This window comes from Camarhynchus parvulus, chromosome Z, assembly GCF_901933205.1.
Source record: "Camarhynchus parvulus chromosome Z, STF_HiC, whole genome shotgun sequence".
Taxonomy (NCBI): domain Eukaryota; kingdom Metazoa; phylum Chordata; class Aves; order Passeriformes; family Thraupidae; genus Camarhynchus; species Camarhynchus parvulus.
In genome coordinates, this window is record NC_044601.1 from 20966021 (window position 1) to 20987893 (window position 21873).

The 21873-nt window shown below is 37.1% G+C and overlaps 1 protein-coding gene across 2 annotated transcripts in view; it reads left to right on the forward strand.

Moving 5' to 3' along the window:
- Positions 1 to 21873, forward strand: part of DTWD2 (DTW domain containing 2) — a 66255-nt gene that overhangs the window by 14611 nt on the left and 29771 nt on the right. For both annotated transcript variants that reach the window (XM_030968419.1, XM_030968420.1), the window contains exons 2-3: positions 11210 to 11300; positions 14619 to 14713. In XM_030968419.1, coding sequence (XP_030824279.1) covers positions 11210 to 11300; positions 14619 to 14713 — 186 coding nt within the window. The remainder of the gene's footprint in view (positions 1 to 11209; positions 11301 to 14618; positions 14714 to 21873) is intronic.

A 21873-nucleotide genomic window follows, 5' to 3' on the forward strand; every position in this document is an offset into this window, starting at 1 on the left:
ACAGCCAGGTGGGGGGAGCAATTCTACTGCAGGAGGTTAGAGCTGCCCTTCAGAGAGGCACTGATAGCTGTCTGCTCATGAGGAACCTCAGGAAATTCAGCACATTCGAAGCTCAGTTCCCAGGGCTAAACGAGCCCCGCTATCACGGTGAGCCTGCGTACTGGCCTGCAAGGGAGCCGCATGCAGCAGAGGTGGGCAGCAGCGTAAGCGTGGGCCAGCAGCATCCCCTGGTGGGAGAAGAGGCCCTGTCCTGTCAGTTTCACTCAGAGCCTAGCTCTGAGGCTCAAAGCTCAAGGCCTTTGAAATTATGTCTGCTTTGAGTCCAAAGCTGTCCAATTCTGAATTATTTTAATGAGTCTGTTTATAGTTTTTACTGCTGTGCTCTGTTTAAGTTAATACTAGTGGCCTCTCAGACCATGATACTTTTATGAGCGCAAAGTTAGCTATAAACTGTTGTGATCCTTCTTATTCCTGTCAACTTCTTAATGGGGTACTCAAGTGTGGTCTAACCTTGTTTTTTTCTAACTTTTATAAGCATGTTTGCTAAAGATATACTACACTAGTAATAAAACTAGTGTTTCCAAGTTACACAAGAAAGTTTCATCTATGCAACAGATCTCTAACTTTCTTATTTTAAAGAAAGCATTATTGTGGGGTATTTTTTCCTAGGACTTGAAGCCTGCAAAGCATGTTGAGTGGTAAAAATCAGTGTGGTTCTGAGGTTTGATGTGGTGACTGCTATATTAAGCATTAAAAAACATTTGTGCTGAATTGATTGTTTACCTTATAAAAGCATCATCTTCCAGTATCTGGAAAATGCTTTAGAGTGGCTTAGTGAATTTGATGCCTGGTTAAATAAATGAGATACTCTGTATTCTGTAAAAATCAAATCATATTTTAAAGAAATAACTTTTTACTGTTAAATAACAGGTATGCTGTTTTAAAATACATTGTTTTGTTACATTATGTCAGGAAACTGACTACTTTTTAATAAGATAGATGCTAGATCAGAAGCAGTGTGTTTGACAGAACTGCTGTTCTTCATAAAAAGGACACTAGAGCGCAGTGTGGCATTTAAAGTGCTCTCACAGCTAAGTAGCATCAGGAAGTCTGAACAGAACATTGCGCACGGCCTTTTTGGTATTGTTTTATATTGTTGATTTATACTGAAGTTTTCTGAGCGTCTAAACACAGCTCCATTCTTCTACCATCTATGGCAGAAATTAATATTATACTAGAATACTTTTATTGACTATTCTATTTCATATTTAACCATTTTCCCCATACAGTTTATTTGTCATACACTCTAGTAACTGTATTTTTGCTTGCATTCAGTTAAAGATAAACTGCAGAATCTTTCTTTTAACAGGAATATCTATTCTTTAAAGGAGTTTTGTCTGATAGATGTTATCTACTTTCATGTTAATGCTAAATATCATTTAGGAAGAGAATACTGTTTGTGCTCTGTTTTACCATAAGAAATTATAACAATACTTTCATTTAATAGGGTTTAAAGTATTTTTAAAGGAATAAAGGTTAAATTCATAGCTGTAAGTGACAGGATATAGCATTGTTGTGTGGATTGAAAGACATAAGAATTTAGCTCTTTTAACTTCTGCAAAATGTTTGGGGACTGATCCTGCTTTCATTAAAAATCAGCGACAGAATTGCCTTGACTTCATTTGGTGTAGAAGTGAGCTTTTAATATAACTCCCTTTTTTCATCTGCTTGTTTCAAACTAGGACTCAGACTTGGTTTTGCTATTAAAAAATAAAGTATATATTTCAATAGGTTCTGAGTTTAAAATACTATAGTGAAAGTTGCATGAGAGACCTGAATTTCAAATGTGAAATTACCTATTCCTTTTGTGGAGATAGAAAGGGCAGTTTTATTGAAACTTGGTCAAGGTGTTTTGAAGATACTGTTGCTCATGTAATTCAAATTTAAAACTGAAAAAACCCCAGAAGCTGGGAATTTGTCTTCTCTCACAGCAAGCTACCAGACTGAGAAGAAGAGGGAGAATCAGCCACAGTTTCTGAGAGTCATGTGCAGAGGGGCTCTTTGTGCAGGCATGCAAGGGGCTGCCAAGCCTACCAGACCCAAGATGATGGTGCTGTATTGTTGAAAATGTTTTTTTTTTTTTTTTTTTTTTTAACTTTTTCCTCTTTCTTGCTTGGATTGGTGGGTTCCTCTCTTCCCTGGGAAATTCAGGACTTTTTCATGAGATGTTTTGGTTACACAGTCTTTCTGCTTTGTCTTTTCTTGTGGTAGCATCTGAGCTCGTGAAACAGATTGGGAATTATAAGCTGGCAATGTAAGACTTGAGTTTGACTTCATAATGTCTCAATGGCACACTTTAAATGCCATTACTGCTTCACCTTCTTCAACAGATTTAAAGCTCTGCTAGCTGTCTGGCATCAAGCTTGTCAGGGTGCCAGGTATTTTGCCAGACTGTAGAGCCAAGATGCATGAAGATGTCAACAATCTCAGGCTCATTAGTTTTTGGCTTTCCTGGCCTTTCTGTAATGACTGCAGTGTTGCATAAGCTAAATACTATTTTATTTATTTACTCCTGTTAGTTCCAGTGGAAACCACAGCCAACTTTGATGCAAACAGTTAAGCTATTGAAAGAATGTTCTCCTATTGATTTGTTAATTTAAGTTATTTACAAAGAAAGCTGCCTGCCAAACTCTGCTTTCTTGTTAAAAGTTCAGAAAATGATACAGTGTGGATATTTTGTTCTTTTCTTCTTTGCACCTTTTGTCTTCTAAAGCACTAGAAGATACTTGTTGTATTGGATATGTTTTGATTAGGCTTGTAAAGCTGCTGCGAACATTCCAAGCTGAAAAAAAATCCCAAGCTAATTTGTTTGTCCTTTATTTGTGATTTAATTGGTCAGGCAGAAAGGTTATTTGCCGTGGGAAATGAGCACATGAGATCACAACACAATTTAAAAGTCTTTAATAAGGTTTGTGCTGCCTTTGTCCACATTTTTGAAATATATTGATTTTTCTCTGCATACTTTTAGCATAAAAATATGCAGAGGGTCACTCATTAAGGATAGCATACTCTTACAGTGTTCATACACATGCTGTACTAAAGAATCTACTAATTTTGTTGGGTAGCCTGTTGATTCCTATTGTAGTGTCAAAGTCTAAAGGAAATGTCCAAATTAACTTAAAATTCTTCCAGTATGATTGCATGTCACTGTAGTGTTATAAACTTCTCCATAAAGGCCACTTCACCCATAATTGGTAATTCTCTAGATACTATGTCTTCAATATGTGCTGCTACGACTGCCACTGATGATGAGGATAAAATCTCTTGTACTATTTACTTCATGTTGAAAACCACTGTGAAAAATCTGGTAATGCAAAATAGAAGTTTGAAATGATGCATAAGCTACCAGATACTTGGAAGGAAGTACTTTTCTTCATTAATTTTAATTTTTTTTTACAAATAGACATTTTCTAAAGAGAAACGTATGTATCTATTTATGTATGTATGTTTATTTGCCTAATTTCTGAAGAACAGCACTAACTGATGTAGTTTTCAAAGAAATAGGAAGATATTCTTTAATGAGAACTCAGAGCTTGTAATGAACTAAGTGACTGCTTTTGTCTCTTACTTCTGGAAAGTTAACTTTTTAGTCTTAAATCTAGGGAAATAACATCTTGCAATCTTTGTAAGTTGGGCTTTTCAAATATATTGCTATAGTTATTCCAATTCAGACCAGTTGAACTTTGACTGAAAATCATTACAAGCTGATCGTTGTTTGGCGCTGAAGAAGAAATGAGTTAGTGATGTAAATCCTGTTTCTAGTAGCTAGCTGTCAACTGCTGAAAATTTAGCTGTTTTTGAGAGAGATGTGTTGCTTTTTTTTCCCTCAGTAGGAGCTCAGGACATAATCCCTGAAATATATTGGGTTGGTCTGAAAAGAAATATTAAAATGAAACCACATATAGTCTTAGCTCTTGTTTTCAACACTTATCTCGCTGAGCTTTATATTCTCCTGCTGAGTGTAGGAGCTGGATAATGGTCTATTTGGTCTATTGCTGTTTCTTCTTCTTCTTTTTTTTTTTTTTAAAGGTGATTTGTGCAAGTAAACCATACTCAGAGCAAATGGGTGAAACATGAAGTTCTGTGGTGGAGAGCTAAATAATGAATAGCAGGTGCCTGGGGATCATCATAAATACTGGGCACCTGTAGAATGATATTTGTGGCTCATAGGAATAGTGGTTTTGTGATTTTCTGAACTAAAAAGCGTATCTTAATGCTTTAGTAACTTTTGACAATGGACAGCTTTTTATTGCTGTGAATTTCTCCCCCTGCCCATTATGTGATGCAACATAGCTGTTCATGAAACAGATGTAAATAAGTGTTTCTTTTTGCCCTTAGTCTCTGCTGGTATTCTTTGATGCCTCTGAATTAACTACCTTATTCTTTGCTCAGGTTTTCTGAAGTCCGGTGCTCTGGACAGAGGCCCAAGACTGTTTCAAATTTACAAGAAAGCAAAGTTTTCAAATTGGTTGACTATGATGGAAAATCAGTGTTTTGCCCAGTGGCTGTGGTTAGAGTGGAAAACAGAAAGAAGGGCAAGGGATGTATCTTCTCCCCATACCATGTAGGAGCAGGAGAACTGCTAAGAGTACCAACTCTCAGCAGTTCTCCTGCTCCTACATGGAATCTGAGAAATCTACAAGAAATCTAAGCGCTAGGAAATAGTTCTGTGATCTCCTAGCTGCTCGCTAGTACTGTGTGCTTTGTTGAGAGGCAGGCAGATGACTCTGTCTCCCTGTCCCCCTTCTGAACCTCTTTCTGTACCTCTTCTCTGAAGTATCTCTGATCCCATCCCATTGCCTTTTCCCTTTGCTTTATCCCTTGATCATGTTAGTTCCAATGGGTTTATAGGGCAGTTCAAAGGCAGTTTTTGTCTAAAAATACTGCATTGCTTTTTGAACACCTCTTTATACTGTGACCAAGTCTGCTGTGTTGATAGTACCTTGTGGCAAGAAGAAGAGATGCTATGTTTTATCAACTGTACAGCTATGAGGAAAGTTCTCTGGAAATGAACTTGTTGAATACAGTGGTAACCTCTGTTTAATTGGTCAATTTTATGGTCTTGTTGGTTTGGAAGTTTGTGATACTGCCTTAAATGTCTTCTGGTACAATGTGCTAAATTTAATCTGGCATATTGTAATGAATTTAATATTTAGTACTGCAGTGGCTTTTCCTGGAACTAGATAGAAAAGTTTTGGTACCTGTACCAGAATTCATTACAGGTTTGAAGTGTAAAAGGAGCAATATCTATAAGTTAAAAGAGGTAAAATTAGGTTTAAATTAGATCTTAGGAATAATTCTTTGCTATAAGGGTAGTGAGTCACTGGAATAGCTATTCTGGAGGAGCTGTGGGTGACCCATCTCTGGAAGTGTTCAAGGCCAGAATAGGGCTTTGAGCAGCCTGATCCTGGAAGGTGTCCCTGACTATGTCTGGGCAGTTGGAATGAGATGATGTCAAAAATCTTTTCCAACTGAGGCCATTCTGCTGTTGATCCACTGACGCTGTTAGTCTAAATGAGTGCTTCTAGGAGGATGACTTTTTTTCCTGGCTGGTACTGTAAGACAGTAAAAGGAGGAAGCTGATAGTGATATGGTATTGTATGAAGTCCTGACATTCAAACTCAGGGGCTTCAAGCTCTGCAACACAGTGAATATTTGATGTGCATTGGAAAATGATCTGCAAAATGGAGAGATATCAAAGGACTCCATAGCTCTCTCATGATATCATGAGATCTGTGGTAGAACGTTTCATATGAATTAGAACAAGATCAGCTGAATTAGTTTATTTCTGTGTTCTGTTGCTTAAAGTTGCTGTCTTTATTATATTGAAAAGGTTACAAAAGCTTTTGTGCAGGATAACTAAATTTTCTTTAAATAGTTACGTTTTTACAACTGAAGACAATTTGTTTGCAAAATAGATGATTCATATTGTTGGGTAACATAGAAACAAATTTTTTCCATTATTGTGTGTAATCTTTTCCTTGAACAAAAGATTTTCACTGTGATTTGTATGAGATATTTTTCCTGTGCATACACATCTAAGTGTATGTTTTTACTCCAGGAACAGAGATATGTTCCATTAAATTTATTGGTTGCACTATTAAAAAACTAAAATACTGAAACAAAAGCAACCCATACGCCTGTTTTATTTAAAACTTCTTTTGGGAAGCAAAAAATTGGCAATATACCTTTTTTAAGTTTTTTTTTTTTTTTTTTTTTTTGTCAGGAAGCTGATGTTATACAGATTATCAAGTGGAAAAAGAAGTGCTCTATTATTGTTCTTGGTAGTCCCTCCACCTGTGTTTCTCATCCTGTGTTTTATGTAGCTATTGACTCCTAATGAAGTTTGTAGGGATTTAATTTTACATTTTTATGCCTCATGACCAGTGACTTTCTAAATGTTTTAAAAGAGACAGGAGGAAGAAATGGAAGTTGGAATACAATAAAGTCAGAGTAGTGTTCTGTGCCTGATTTTTCTCAGGAAACCACATTAAAAGTAAGGCTTGAAATTTTGCTTGATTAAAGAATGTCCACAATAAGCCTAGAAGAAACCCAGACAGTGCTGATGACATGAGAAATTACTTCAAGTATTTTCAGTCTGGCTTCTGCAGCACTAGAGTACACACCAGAGGTTTGTGTAGTGTCATAAAAATGTTCCGTGTTTAATTATTAGTAACACTTTACAATTGATGTGCATTTTTGAGAACTGCCTGGCATTGAACTGCTGTTTTCATGGGATTATTTATTGAAAGTTTGTACTATTGAATGCTATGTCATATTAACTTCAGAATGTGTTTTTCTTCTAAATGGTGGGTTAGGTTTATTTCTTCCTAAATGCATAAGTTTATACATATCTATGTGTAAGGTCTGTGTATAAGATCTACTCATCTGTGCATAATCTACTCTTTCTTTTATGCTCCCTTTATAACTGTAGTGTTAAGGTGGATAATGCAAAATGTTATCTAAAATAAATGTTTAGTTTTTGTTTGTCCCTCTAACATAAAGGTAGCAAAAGTAGCATTAGTTTTCAAATTTTAAAAAATAACTGAGCTTCTCCTTTTAAACTTCATGCCTCATCCCAGCTTTGTAAAACTCCTGAATGTTGTTTTAATGCGTGGGAGTAATGGACTTGTGTCAGTATAAAACCTACCTTAATAGCGTTAGTATAAAACAAACATATAGTAACTTTGTGGCTTTTCTTCAGATTTCTCAGGTGGGTTTTGACCTTGAAACCCTCAGTGTTTTGACAAAAACAGTAGAGAAATCTAATTTACTTGAAGCAGCCATTTCTGTTGTGGCAGGCATGTTTTTTTGAAAATACAGTCTGGGGCCTGACCTTGGCAATATGTGGTGGAACATGAATATGTTGCTACAAGTGTTAGTAGTTAATAAAGATCAGTTTCTTTCTTATTTTAATATTGGAAACATTGTTTCTAGAACATGTGCTTGGTACACATAACCTCTTGTATATATGTATATTTCCGTACAAATGTCTACAAATGCTGAGCATAAGACTGCAACTTTGTTAGTTTTTGCTTACTTTGGGTTCAAAGTAAGCAAAAACTAACAAATAATTTGAATAATTTACTGTAGTTTTCTGACTATGGGTGTATGAATACACTCGCATTCACAGAATGATGCTTGTTTTCAGAAGAAGCCTTTGGACATGTAGCAGGGTAAAGTTCTGAAGCAAGTTGCAGTAAAACAATACAGAGACTTGGAAAGAATTCTAGAATTAGCTCACTGTTTTCCAGACTATGGCATATTTACTTTTGGAGTATCTCTGCCCAGCAACTAGTGATCACACTAAATCTGATACCACAGTCACCTGTCCAGATTCATTCAGTTCTGCTGGGAAGGTAGACTTAATGTTATTCTGAATATCATTAATTGAGGTATAAATAATGGAAAGAAAGCTATTAAGTCTGTACATATATGTGGTTGTCTTTTTCATATGGAACATTTTTGCCAAATGTGGAATGATGATTTTTTTCTTTTAATCATGCCATTGTGATAGGTTACTTCATCATAAATTTTTAGACTAGAAAAGCTGTATTGAAAAACAGTTAAGAATCCACTGGGTATTTTTTAGCTGTACTGAAATTGCATACAGGAGAATATGCTGTAAAAATATCCTAAAATTATCCTCTTAAAATCCTAATCCCAACGCACAAACCTTTTCCTTAATATTCTGAACACTACTGCTCCTGCCTAGAGATGATTGCTACTTTGATCTCCAGAAATGAGAAAAAGATGATGTTCAGTGTTAAAGAAGTTCCTGGTGCTGCTTCTTTTCTGTAACATCAGCTGTGTATGTAGGGCAAGAGTAAAACAGCATCTTTAAACAAAAGAAAAAGACTAAATGTCTTTTCTGCCTAGGTGGCCTTTCTCAGAGCAAAGGCAGCTTTTGTGGGGGTGGAACAGAACTTGGTTTGTTCTGTAGTGCTTCCTGTCCCACAGATGTGGACTGGTAATGTTGATTTAATGAAGGAATAATGTTGGGGGGTTTTTGTCTCACAAATAACTGTTAGGTTCCAAAGTAAAATTACAGAAGTAAGTCTTGTGCCCTCAAGATGGGGTTGTAAAAGTGTGTATTCAACATAGTTAGGTACCTAATTGGGTGCTTAAAGTTAAGTGATGTATATGCATATGTAAGTAATTAAATTATATTGGGAAATTCTTTATTTGTCATAGTCTGTGCTCTGCTCCCTGCAGATCAAATTATAGGCAGAATTTATTTTTGCAGCTATTTGAAAATACTTACTTTCCAGGTAGTTTTCTTTTTTGTTTTTTTTTTTTTTTTGGTTTTTTTTTTTTTTTTTTTTTTTTTTTTTTTTTTTTTTTTTTGTTTTTTTCTGTGAGATTAACAAGGCCTAAACTATCTATGAAAAATCCAAACCAGTGTGGAAAATACAAAAAGCTTACACCAAAGGGAGACTTGAAAGTAAGTTATATCTAGTGAAATCTGTTATAATTAAACACCCTGAGGTCAGAAATTACTGGGAAGTTCTTTTGTGTGCTTGTGAGAGGTAATGAACAGTGTAGCTCATGGGATTGAAGTCAACAGCTAACTGTTCTGGAACAGCTTGCTTTAGTAGATTTTCATGCCTTCATCTCTCTTCAGCAGAAAATGTCATGATGGGGAGTACCTTGTAAGTGAAACCAGCTGTTGGAGTGAACCAACTATTGGGGAGAAACCAAGGAGTCACACTTTGTACGCACACCTGAGTTTCTGATGTACCTGATGATCAAAAAGAGGATGAACTTTGACTTAACAATCAGGGCACAGGCAAAAAAACAGCCTCCACAGTATTTGCTACTTCTAGGTTATTATCAAAACAGAGATTTCTGTTTAAATTGCTCACATCTGAGAACATTTGGGAAAAAGATAAGGGGATTGTACTGGAGAACAGCCCATCAGACCTGGAAGTCAGGTTGTTTTCAGTTCATTCATGACGAAGGTCCTGTGGGTAGCCCGCTGAGTAGTCAGGTTACTGAGTGCTTCATTTTAGGCCTGAAGCTTGACCATTAATACACCAGAATGTGCCAGATTTATGCTGCATTAGCAGCAGGAAAATGCCAGTACTAGAAGGGAAAACAGGCAGCAGGCTACTGGAACAGTACACCAGAAGAGTGTATCAGAATAATTTCCAGTTTGTCATTACGTTGATTTATTGACTGTGAGTCTTTTAGTCTAAATATTTAACATCAGTTTTTCTGGTACTTATTTTGAGAAGTACCAATTCCCTGTTTTGCATCAACATTGCCCCCATCCTCCCTTTGTATTGTGACTGGTGTTGGGTAACCTTTAACTGTATATCCTGTGAGAAGGGAATATCCTCTGTGCCTCTGTTGTTGGGGCTTGAAGTACAGGTTTTAAATTAGCACAGTCTGTCAACTGATAAAGAGGAGATTATCAGTTCTTACTGCCTTTTTATAATGCTGCCATTTACTATTAAGTACTAATGTTTGAATGGGGATCACTTGTACTGGTGTGGATTACTGTAGCATTACTTAGTCCACCTGTCTGGGTGCATGCTCTTGTGAACAAGCAAATTCATTCTCTGTCAGGCTCATCATTAATTTAATCTGAACCTGTCTTCAGAATTCACTTCTTTGAATCACATCTGCTGCAGTGATTCATTGTTCTCCTGTGTGCTCAACCTATGAACTGTTAATAGTAAAGGTTACAAGGAGGGTGCAGGTGAAATTCTGCTCCAAGTCCCTGTCACTGCTGAAAATTCTGACTTTGTATGTTTCAAGCATATAGAGTTTTGTTTGCAGAGATGGTGTGATTTTAATTGATGAATACATGTAGGAGTTTCACTGTTAAGAAAATTCTTAATTTTCCTGAGTAGTTGAATAATCTATGTAAAGAGCTAGAGTGACATCTGCCCATGGATGTGCATGCAAGTGTGTGTTTTTCTGCAGTGACAGTTCAATTTCTCTGTGTAAAACTTCAAGCTTACTTCTTTGCTTCTGTTTATTCTTGATCATTCAGCAGATCAGTTTCATACTAAGCGTAAGTTAATTTCTTTAGATACTGTTCTTCAGCTAGTCATTTCAACAGCTTGAAACAGTACACTAAAGAATTTTAAATACATGTTTTTCTGACTTAGATTGGATGTCCCTGATAAGGATTTTTCTGTTTTCATTCTACATGTCTTCAGCATAGATGGAATTATAAAAAAGTAAAATACAGCGTGTCTGGGTTTTCATGTGTGTATATGTCTATATTGTATTCTAATCAATCATTATAAATATAAACTGTAAATATTGTATGTTCTATTATAGGTCATCATATTGTTGAAACTAACTTGTTAGGAAAGAAGTAATAGACTTGTCTTATAAGGGTATGGATACTAGTAAGCTGCTCATCTTGAAGATGACAGAAGTATTTTTAGAGTGCTGTAACCCTAACCAAACCACAGGAAGTATCTGAACACTGTTCTCAAAATGCTGTTTCAATGAAAGTCTTGCCTCTTTATTTTTAGAAGTGAAAGGAGTTTCAAACCTAAAGTTACATGAGGTTTAATATGATGTCGTTAGGTGAAGTTCTTAGGGAATATGTATTGTGCAATGTAGTTATATCTTCTTTCACAAGCTGTTGATTATTTTTATTGTTCTCTCACTCCCTTTTGCCATGTAGCCGTCCTGAGAAGGTGTGTTTGTGTCCTTTCCTGCCTGTACATCCACTAAAGGTCTCCACCTGCTTGTATATAATTCAGCATCCAGCAGAGGTGAGTAAGGCTAATCCTAATGCAGCAAATGGTAGGCAGGAAGAAACAGCTGTACTGTCAGCTCATTGTCATGCTTCAGCCCCAGCCATCAGCTGAGTACCATGCAGTACCACAGTATTGCCCCTCTGCCAGATGGGATGGGGATGAGAAGCAGAGGGAGAAAATGTAAAACTTTCTGTGAGAGAGATAAGAACAATTTAATAAATTAAACCAAGTGAAATACAGGAGCAGTAGTACTACTACTACTGCTACTATTAATGATAATAATAACAACTGATGCATGATACAGTGCTCACCTCCTGCTGGTGCCCAGCCCATCCTTAAGTAGCAATGGCAGGTCCTGACCATCCCCAGTTTAAATACTGGGCATGATATTCATGTGAAATAACCATGTTTAGCCTGTTTGAGTCATCTGACCTGGACATGCTCCCTCAAAATTTCTTGTGCAGCTCCTCACTGGCAGAGCGTGAGACACTTGAGAAGTCCTTGGCTTAGGTAAACACTACTTAATGTACTGATGTTCTCGTTGTGGCTATCAACATTATTCTCATCCTGGATCCAGAGCACAGCGTTGTATCAGCTACTGGGAAAAATTAATTATATCTCAGCCAAAACCAGGGCAATCATATAATGATTTTTCCTTTTAAACATCATGACTGAATGCCAGTTCATCTGAGTTGCTATATTTGTTGTTCAGTTCTTCTGAATTATTGTATCTTTGAAATCACACCTTATTTCTGTAACTCCATGCATGCAAGACATCTCAACTGTATAGTCTTACTGGAATTGAAATCTACTTGCCTTTGTACAAATTGTAAGAATGAAATAACATTGTTATTAAGTAACATTAAATAAAGGCACATGGGTGTGACTGGTGGGGTATCTTGTACAAGGCCAGGAGTTGGACTCAATGATCCTCATGGGTCCCTTCTAACTCAGCATATTCTGTGATTCTGTGAACACTGTGTCTCACAGAGGTGCTAAGAGTTGATCCATGGAGAAATGTATTTTGATTACAGCAGTGGTCTCTTATTGATGTTAGTGTTCTGTTAAAATGTGAATTAAGCTATTCAATGTGGTTATGACCTTACCTGTTTCCCCAACGAAAAACTGTGGTTCAGCTTCAGAACAGTATGTTTTGGTTTACCAATAGGAGGATGTACATTGATGTTTTTCTCTTTGGTTGACAGCAGCCTATGGAGGTGGATCATAAGGTGTTTAGAAATTGTACCACAGTTACACAGATCTGGGTAGATGGTGGGTCTGCAAATCAGACTGTGGAATTCAGAAAACTGTACTCTAATGGTGCAGCTGTTTGCTTGACATTGCACAGCTGTTAAATCAGCATGCAAAGAGTAATTTCCTGAAGGAATTTAAACAGAACACAAAAAACTCCAATTTAAAAAAAGTCTTCTCTTGCAGGGAAATAAAACAGAAGCCATGACATGTTTGGGCCCTAAATGGGAAAACTGATTTTTAATGGACTGTGTATAATAGAAATACTCCTCCATGTTACTTCCTGTCTTCCTATTTTAAAAGTACCTGAATATACTCTGAAATCACTTGCTGGGAAAAAGAAGTTTAAAAATATGTCAGAGATATTGAATTGGCATTTTAATTGTGTTGAATTCCCTGTTCATGATAGAGAGTATTAGAAAAAGTCTGCAGATTTTTCTAGATTTATGCAGCATTCCTGTGTCTGTCTGGCAGGCTGTCTACAACTTTTTATTATTTAGCAATCAGAACAGCTGTCTGTTACAATGGGATGCAAGTTTTCTATTACTCTGTGTTGCATAATGATAATTTGTAGAATAAATTATCCTTGTAAGACCACTATGGTAACTATCCAACTGTATGAGGGCCCTTGGCTTATCAGAGATAAGTCCTATTAAATGGTGGAAAGCTAAGAACAACATACAGTGATCTTTGGAATTAGTCACAGGTGGTGCTTTTGATTGCATAACTGCAGAGGCGTACATGACAAAAGATAAGTTCCCTTTGTTGCTCACACTCAAAAGACAATCAGTCTCGAAGGCAGATGAGCCTTTTGGACTGTATCTGATCCTTCAGTCTGCTGTTGCATTACAGATACACTCTTAACAGTCTGGTTCAAAAATAACCCATTAAACTAACCAGGTAGAGAATATCTTTCCCCTGCTGCGCGTCAGTCTTAACTGTCATCCCCCACATGCTTCATTGTTGGCTTTGAAAGTCTGCAGTGCATTGGATTAAGCCTTCAGCTCTGGTCAAGTGGTGCTATTGAGACTGGTACTGAGGGAAGATAGTAATGCAGAAAATCAGGAAAAACATTTTGTGTGTTTGGATTAATGTGACTAATGTCTTCACATTCACACTATCCAGAGGCCAAGCTGCCAGATAGACCTGCACAAGTATCAGGTGTTGTGAAAGGGAGAAGAATCACTTGCTGTAGAACAGTGGATCGCATGTGAGAAGTTGTACTGTCAAACTTCCATTTTGCATAATAGCTACATGAATATTTAGATTTTTATTTGTGGAGGCATCCAAGGGCAATACAGCGTTCCATGTCAAGGTGTAAATACTTGGTTTCAGATTAGTGTTGTTGCATCATTGCTCATCATGAGACTAACTTAAAAACTAAAAATATAGAAATCCAGCATCAGGACTAGTGCAAAGGTGATGGAATTATTTGCTCAGTCTGATTTTTTTTTCTTTGCATATAGGTAAATATATAGATATAGATATATAATATAAATATATAAGTAAATAGAATAATTTTGTAATTTTTCCTTTTTCATGCATGCTGTTACGATTCAGCAGTCAGTGGCATAGCTAGGTGTACAAACCCCTTTTTGTCTTACCTTTGCCTTTGATTATTCTTGGAAGTGATTGCAAATAAGATGTACTTTTCAAAACCTGAGTGATGTGTGTAACTCAGGACAGAACTCCGAAGCATCTATCTACGGAAATTAAGCCCTACCCTAGTTTTCTGCTGATCCTTATACTATTTCATTAATGCTAATGCTTTTTTTTGCCCACTGTTTATTATTCAGTGATTTTTCTCAGAAGTTTTGTTACTGTTTTTTATACTGATAGCCTAGTTCAAATTTATGATGATGATCATAGATTAATTGAGACTGAGTTCAATATTGTCAATTAAAACAATACAATCTGAAGCATCAAGATTGGGTTTTTTTCCCTGAAGATTTTTTGTCCTGTTACCTGCTAAAATTTTTTCTCTGTCTGTAGTCAACAGAATTTGATAGAAAATAAAAACATTAATAATTCATAGAAGCCTTTCTTGATTTTATTCAAGAGTAACTTTTCTTTTTTTTACAGGAAAGTAGAGTGTTAAGAACGGTACCTTTGCTAGCAGCTTGTCTCCCTCCAGACAAATGCAAAATTTTGGTTGGTCGACGTTTTAATGAAGACAGGTGAGCAGGATTGCCTGTGCATTTTCTGACTCTTTGTAAATCATAGGAATATATCTTTCAATGTCTTTTAAAATAGCCAACTGTGTTCTTAATTTTTATTTCAAGTGCGTACACTCACATTCTGATTTCCATAGATAGTCAGAAGCATTTGATATTCTTCCTTCAGGTTATAGTCTCAGTTCTGCACTCTTGGAGTGTTCACATGGCTACTTTCAAACTCTTATCTGTTTCCAGTTCTGTTCTTTCCTTGTACTAGGTCTGTCTTGCTATTCTGTTTTGTTATTTTTTGATTTTCTTTATCTGACTAACCATTTGGTGTCACTGAAGTAAAACTAATAGTTTTTACTCAAGTGTGGGAAATTGAGAAAGCAGCCTCATTGTGAGTTTAAAACTCTTTAAAATTTAAAAAAAGAAATATTAATTTTCTTCTTCCTCTTAAAATTAATCATAAGAAAGCATAGCTCTCAGAAATTTTAAATTATTTTTTCTAATATTCTGAGACATTGGAAAATATTGCTTTCCCATGTAGCATCTTTAATCTTCATTAGATGAAGCTAAATCTTAGAAACCAGGTCTTGGTACAAATGCTAGTGAAGCTTTACTACATACATTTTTAATAAAGCAAATAGAAAGTGTGAATACTTAAAAAGGAAATTAATTCTCCAGTTGAGTTGAATCCTTAGAGGAACTTCTGTGAGTTGTTAATATTTGCTGTTTTCTTTTCCTTCAGTAAAAATTGAATGTTAATGTTAATACACGTGACATGGTCAGCAAGGCCAGTTAAACGATACAAAAGTGTGGGGGGGGAAGAGAGGGGTAGGGCATCTGTTATCTCAATTCAGTAAATTGATTACTTATTCCTGAACACAAAGTTAAGGTATAATTTACATAGCTGGATATACACTGTACAGTATAGTTTTCTGAAACTCCAGTTACAAAAGCCTTTATATTTGAAGGATCTCTATTAAAATACTCTCTACAAAGATAGAGAACTTCAAAACAGTGGAATGTAGCAGGATGGGCAAAAATAAGTGCTAATGTCTTCCCTGCATTGTTCGTAGGCTTGTACAACTGCAGTATATTTGCTATTCACTAAGGAAATGTTAGGGCAAAAAACAACTATTGTCTCTTATGCATGAATAAAGTACAGTTTATTGGATTAATGCTCTTTTTAGGATAGTAATAAAATTTTGTAGGCATTTGTTTTTGTATAATAGTACTGTTTCACTCAGAAGTAATTGTGGGCCTGTATTGACCAGAGATAATAACTGTATCTAATATCTAACATGTTGAAAGTTTGAATTATTTTGGTACCAGGCTTTTTTAAACAACCTTGTCACTATAGTTTTTAAGTTTCATTTTATATTTTGTGACTATTTGGATGGGGTGATTTTGTCTTTATTTTATTTTTCTGGAAAGGTAATCTAATCCTCAAGTTTTCCCTCCTTGCAAATATTCAGACTTTGGTGATTCTGGATGCTGTGATAAAATTACAAATTCTAATGAAGGAACACTTACAAAACCCCAGATGCAAATATTTCTACATCCACCATCCTGTTACTTAGGACAGTGTGGGAATAATTAGAAATTTATCTGCATTGCCCTCTGAAATCAAGCCACACAAAGTGCTGGTTCTGCACCTGGGAGGGGGCAACTCTGCCTGTGTGTGTAGACTGGGGAATGAGAGGCTTGAAAGCAGTGATGTGAAAAGGGACCTGGGGGTCCTGCTCAGTAGTGAGCCAGCAGTGCCCTGGCAGCCAGGAGGGCCAAACGTGTCCTTGGGGGCATCAGGCACAGCGTCACCAGCCAGGCAAGGGAGGGGATTGTCCTGCTCTGCTCTGCACTGGGGCAACCTCACTTTGAATATTGTGTGCAGTTTTGGTTACCACAACAGGAATGACATTGAGCTGTTAGAGAGTGTCCAAAGGAGAGCAGTGAAGGTGGTGAAGGGCCTCGAAGGGAAGGCGTGTGAGGGGCGTCTGAGCTCACTTGGTCTGTTCAGCCTGGAGAAGACTGAGGGGGATCTCATTGCAGTTACAACTTCTTGTGAGGAAAAGAGGAGGAGCAGACACTGATCTCTTCTTTCTTGCAACCTGTGACAGAACCCAGGGTAATGGCCTGGAGTTGTGCCAGGGAATATTTAGGTTAGATACCAGGATAAGGTTTTTCACCCAGAGGGCGGTTGGACACTGGAGCAGACTCCCAATGGAAGTGGTCACAGCACCAAGCCTGTCTGAGTTCAATAAGCATTTGATCAATACTCTCAGGTACGTAGTGTGACTCTTGGGGTCCTGTCCTGAACAGGGATGGGAATTGAGTCAATGATCCTTGTGGGTCCCTTGCAATTCAGCATACTCTGCGATGTTGCGGTTCTTTGACTCTATGAAATCTCAGTATAATTGCCAGCCCTCCTGCAGTTCAGTGGCCTAGATTAGAAATTAAATGGACCACTTGGGAAAATTTGTAGCTTCACTTTAAAAGTAATAAAATACAACTGTTGATTTTCTGTAAAGCTGTTTAAGGTAATTGTATACAATAGATGTGACACTTCGTAGTGCTTGTTCACAAACAAGATTTCTTACTATATCAAATATCAACGAATTGAGTTTTGCCACTTACCAAATAATGTAAAACTGGTTACAGGTTGTAGTTCTTTATTCAGATAACTTTTCTGTGAGCTTTTTGTGTGCTTTGGTGTCATTATGCTATCAAACTAAATTCATGCATTTTTGCCCCTTAGCTCAGTCAAGAATGACTAGATGCAGGCAGAGATCATCAGCTTGTCACAGCTTTTGTCATTCTGTGTGTGAAAGTAATTAGTGCTGGTTAACTGAACATGGCTAATTTCCATCCGAAACTGTACTTTACCATATCAAATTTCAGATCTCTCAATATAATTTAGATAACATTCTCTCTGGCTGTTTTTTCTTTGAGTACTATAGACTTCAGCTTTGCAGTAAGTCCAGAACAGTTCCTTTCTGCTACTCCCTCCTCCTCACACTTTCCCTCTCCCTCAGTGTGTGTGCCCTCCTGGCTGCAAAGCCTTTCTGGGCATATTCATGGGGAACACACAACAACTCTTCAGCTTACTTACTACCAAAACCTTGAAAAGAGGTTGTAGTGAAGTGGGTGTTGGTTTCTTCTCTGACCTAACAAGCAATAGACAGAACGAGAAGAAATGGCTCTCAAGATGTGCTTCAGTGAGAGGTTTAGATTGGAAAATTCCCTCACCAAAAGGACTGTCAGGCAGTGGAACAGGCAGCCCAGGAAAGTGGTTGAGTCACCATCCCAGGAAGTATTTAATAGACCTGTAGATAGGGAGTTTGAGGATATGGTTTGGACAAGCAGTGTTAATTGTCCAGTTGGACTTGATTGTGTTTGGGGTTCTTTCCAATGTAAACAGTTCTATGATGATCCTTGTGCTAATGTTTCTGTTGTTAAAGATTATGCTTTACATACAAAGAAAGTAGATAAATGATAAAAAAATAGATAAAACAGAGGCACTCTTCCTGGATATCTCTTATGCTTCTGTCCTGACCCTAAAGGCCTCTTTCTGAATGTGGAAGTGACAGAGGGTAGTTACTTTTTTTTTAATCCATTTTATTACTTGATGGAAATTACTACCTTTTAGGAATTACAGCAGTCCACAGTCTTCCAAGCACAGGAGTACTGAGAGAGGCAGGGGCACCTGCCTATAACTAAGGTGAGATAGTAAAAATGATAAGAAAAACTGAGAAGTCCTCATTAACCTGATGGTTTTCTACAGATTATGTGTTAGCATCTATTCTTTATTAGTAGTATTGTTTGCTACTAAATGGCGGTGTTACATTTTTAAAATCTGAATGCTTGCTTTTCACACTGGATCCGTGTTGAATTAAAACCATCTAGAGAGTTTGAGAGCAACTGAGTAGATGTGTAATGAAAATGTATATGGTACAAAAATGGGATTATGTTTAAATTACACATTTCAAGAGCATGCATCCCAGAAGTAATGAAATGCTACTTAAGTGCAATCATGAGAATGTATAAATCTTCTGTGACAAAGTGGTTGGATATTCAGACAGGAATGAAATGTCTGAACAGTTCTGCTTAGCAGAGATTGTTGTTGTGCTAAATGGATTATAAAAACCTACAATACCTGCTGCATACCAAAACTAAGGCTGATTTATAAGAGAAGCAAGTATTGTAGATATTTCTCTTATGGAGCTCAAGGCCATAGTTGTATCTTACAGCATAACTTTTAAATTGTGTCGTCTGTTTGAGCTTTATGTTAGCTGCTGGCCATGTCAAGCAGATAAAAAATTTGTACTGATGTATTTATAGAAAGAGAAAATTATTATCTTCAGATTGATCTTACTTTTCATTATTGCAATAAAAATCTAACCTGGATTGAGGTGAATTACTACAACTGTAAATTATACAAATTGCTTTTTTTTGGGAATGCCAACATTTTCTGGAGTTTGAAAGTCTGCAAGTACTGTGAAGTGCCAGTGAAAGTATTGGTAATGTCATAGTGTCTGTATAAAGGATTTTTCTTCAGCATAGTCTTTATAGAGGATATTCCTTCAATTACTTGAAAACATTCTATTTTAAGGATGAGAGCAGCTAAGGGCTGTCAATATTAATTGCATATGTACTATAGAATTACAGAATACCAGCGTGGAAGGAGCATGGAAGGGGACTCTGATGACCATCCGGTCCAACCTTTTTTTAGCAAAAACACAGTCTAGACAAGATGGTTAAACCTGCTCAGATGAACCTTAAGTGTCCAGTGTTGGGAAAGTCATGGAAGTAATGCTTGGTGGGAATTAAAGGGATGGAAAGACTAGGAAGAGGAAAGACTAGGAGAGTTGTAATTGTTCATATTGGAAAGGACATGAGTCAATTGCAGCTTTCCAGTACAGGAAGGGAGCCTACCAGATAGATGGAGAGAGACTATTTACAAGGGAGAATGGATTCAAACTGAAAGAAAATAGGTTTTGATTAAATATTAAGAAGAATTTTTTTACTTTGGGGGTGGTGAGGCATTGGGGCAGGTTACCCAGAGAAACTGTGGATGCCCTGTCCTGATATGTTCAAGACCAGTTTGGGTGGGGCTCTGAGCAAACTGCTCTAGTAGAAGGTATCCCAGTTTGTGGCAAGGAGGTTGGAACAGGATGATGTTTCAGGTCCCTTCCAAGCCAAGCCATTCTGTGATTTTGTGATGATTCTATGATCCTTGGATGTGTATGCATTGAAAACCAGTGTTTTCAACTGAGTTGTCAACTAAAACATCAGTTGTGGTGTTCATAATATAAACTTAAAGAGCTTCATAATCAATACGGATTTGGAATAGTTTTAATAATTCTTTTTTTTTAATCCTCTAAGGGGATTTAAAATCTCTTCTGTCTCAGAATTAGGATAGTTTAAATTGAAGACTTGGGTTCTCAAGACAAACATGAAAATAATGACCACTTTTAAGCCTTGGGTACTAGATACCCATGTAATGGGATGGCCTCTTGCTTTTGATTTTATGTAACAAGATTGTTGGTTAAATTAAAATGATACCAAATTATTATAGTGTAAGTAGGGCTTAAAAAATAGTGGGAAGAGCTGTTTGCCACAGGCTTATCTTACAGATTTCCAGTTTCTATTTACAATTTTCCTGTTCATTTTGGAAAGACAAATCATTATGTTTTGGTTTTGTTTGTTTGTTCTTTGTAGTAAATGACATTGATAGGAATGAAACACAGAGTTGAATCAGTCTGGACTGTTTGCTGGAGGGAGGATGGCTGTCAGTGAGGGTGGTCAGATGGTGGAATACTATCTCCAGGCTTATTGGTACACTGAATTCCATTCCACATTCATTTCATATACATCCTGTATGATCCCATTTGAGTCTTAATCTCAGGATCTCAATGTCTTGCACTTCAATCCTGTCTGAATTTAACATTCTTAAAATTGTTTTTTTCACATGCCTCCTCAGAGAGTGATAATAGAGTGCAGGTTTAAGTACACCTTGTATATATCAACTCAAAATCCATTATGAACCATTTCTTTCTTCCCTAGTCCTCCCCACTCCTACCACTGCTTCCACATACAAATGCAGGTTATTGCTTGATTTTTGGAGAAGTGGCACAGATGCCTGGTTTCTGGAACTTAAAAGGTGACAGTGACAATAGGAATTCCTCAGTGTGAGCTTAGATGTTTACAGTGTGCCTGTATCTGTGATCTTGCACCAAGTGGATCTTGATAGGTATCATGAAGAGCCCACTTTATGTACTGACTATTGTTAATCTCATTCCGATACACCTAAGATGTGCTGGCTTCTCTTTCCACTTCACATGGTGTTTCAACTGCATAAAGCTCTTCTCATCCTACCAAATCAGTTTACACCTTATAACCACTGAGGTACTATGTAGAATTAATTTCTTATTTGATGTCACATGCTTTGAGCAGTCAACCCTTGCTTTATATTTCTTCATACTTTCTGATTGAAACAAGACTGAAGACTGAGAAATTAATTCCAGACAAGTAATGCAGTCTTTATTACAAGATTAGCCTTTTCTTGGGTTCTCCCCTGTCTGCTTGTCTCTTCCATTCTGGCAAGACCCCATCTGGAGTACTGTGTCCAGCTCTGAGCCCTTAACACAGAAAAGATATGGGCCATAGACATGTTGGAATGAGTCCAGAGGAAGGCCATGAGGATGGTCAGAGGGCTGAACATGTCTCCTATGGGAAAGGCTGAGAGTTAGAGTTGTTCAGTCTGGAGAAGAGAAGGCTCCAAGGGACACCTTATGGAAACCTTTTGGTACCTAAAGGGGATTTCAAGAAAGCTGGAGAGGGACTTTTGTAAGGTCTAGAACAAAGGAAATGGTTTTAAACTGGAAGAGAGTAGTAGATTTAGATTAGATACTTGGAATAAATTCTTTACCCTTATGGGGTGAGGCATGGAAACAGGTTGCTTGCAGAAGCTGTGGCTGCCCCATCCCTGCAGTGTTCAGGCCAGACTAGTTTAGGCTTGGCTTTTGAGACCTGGAGTACTGTTTAAATGACAATGTCTTTCACAGGTTTTTATAGGCTAAGGCAGTGGTGTCCTGCAAACACTTCAGGAGTTTCCATGTACATTAACTGTACACTAATAGGCAGCTGTTACTCCTGTGGTACCACTGACAAGTGTA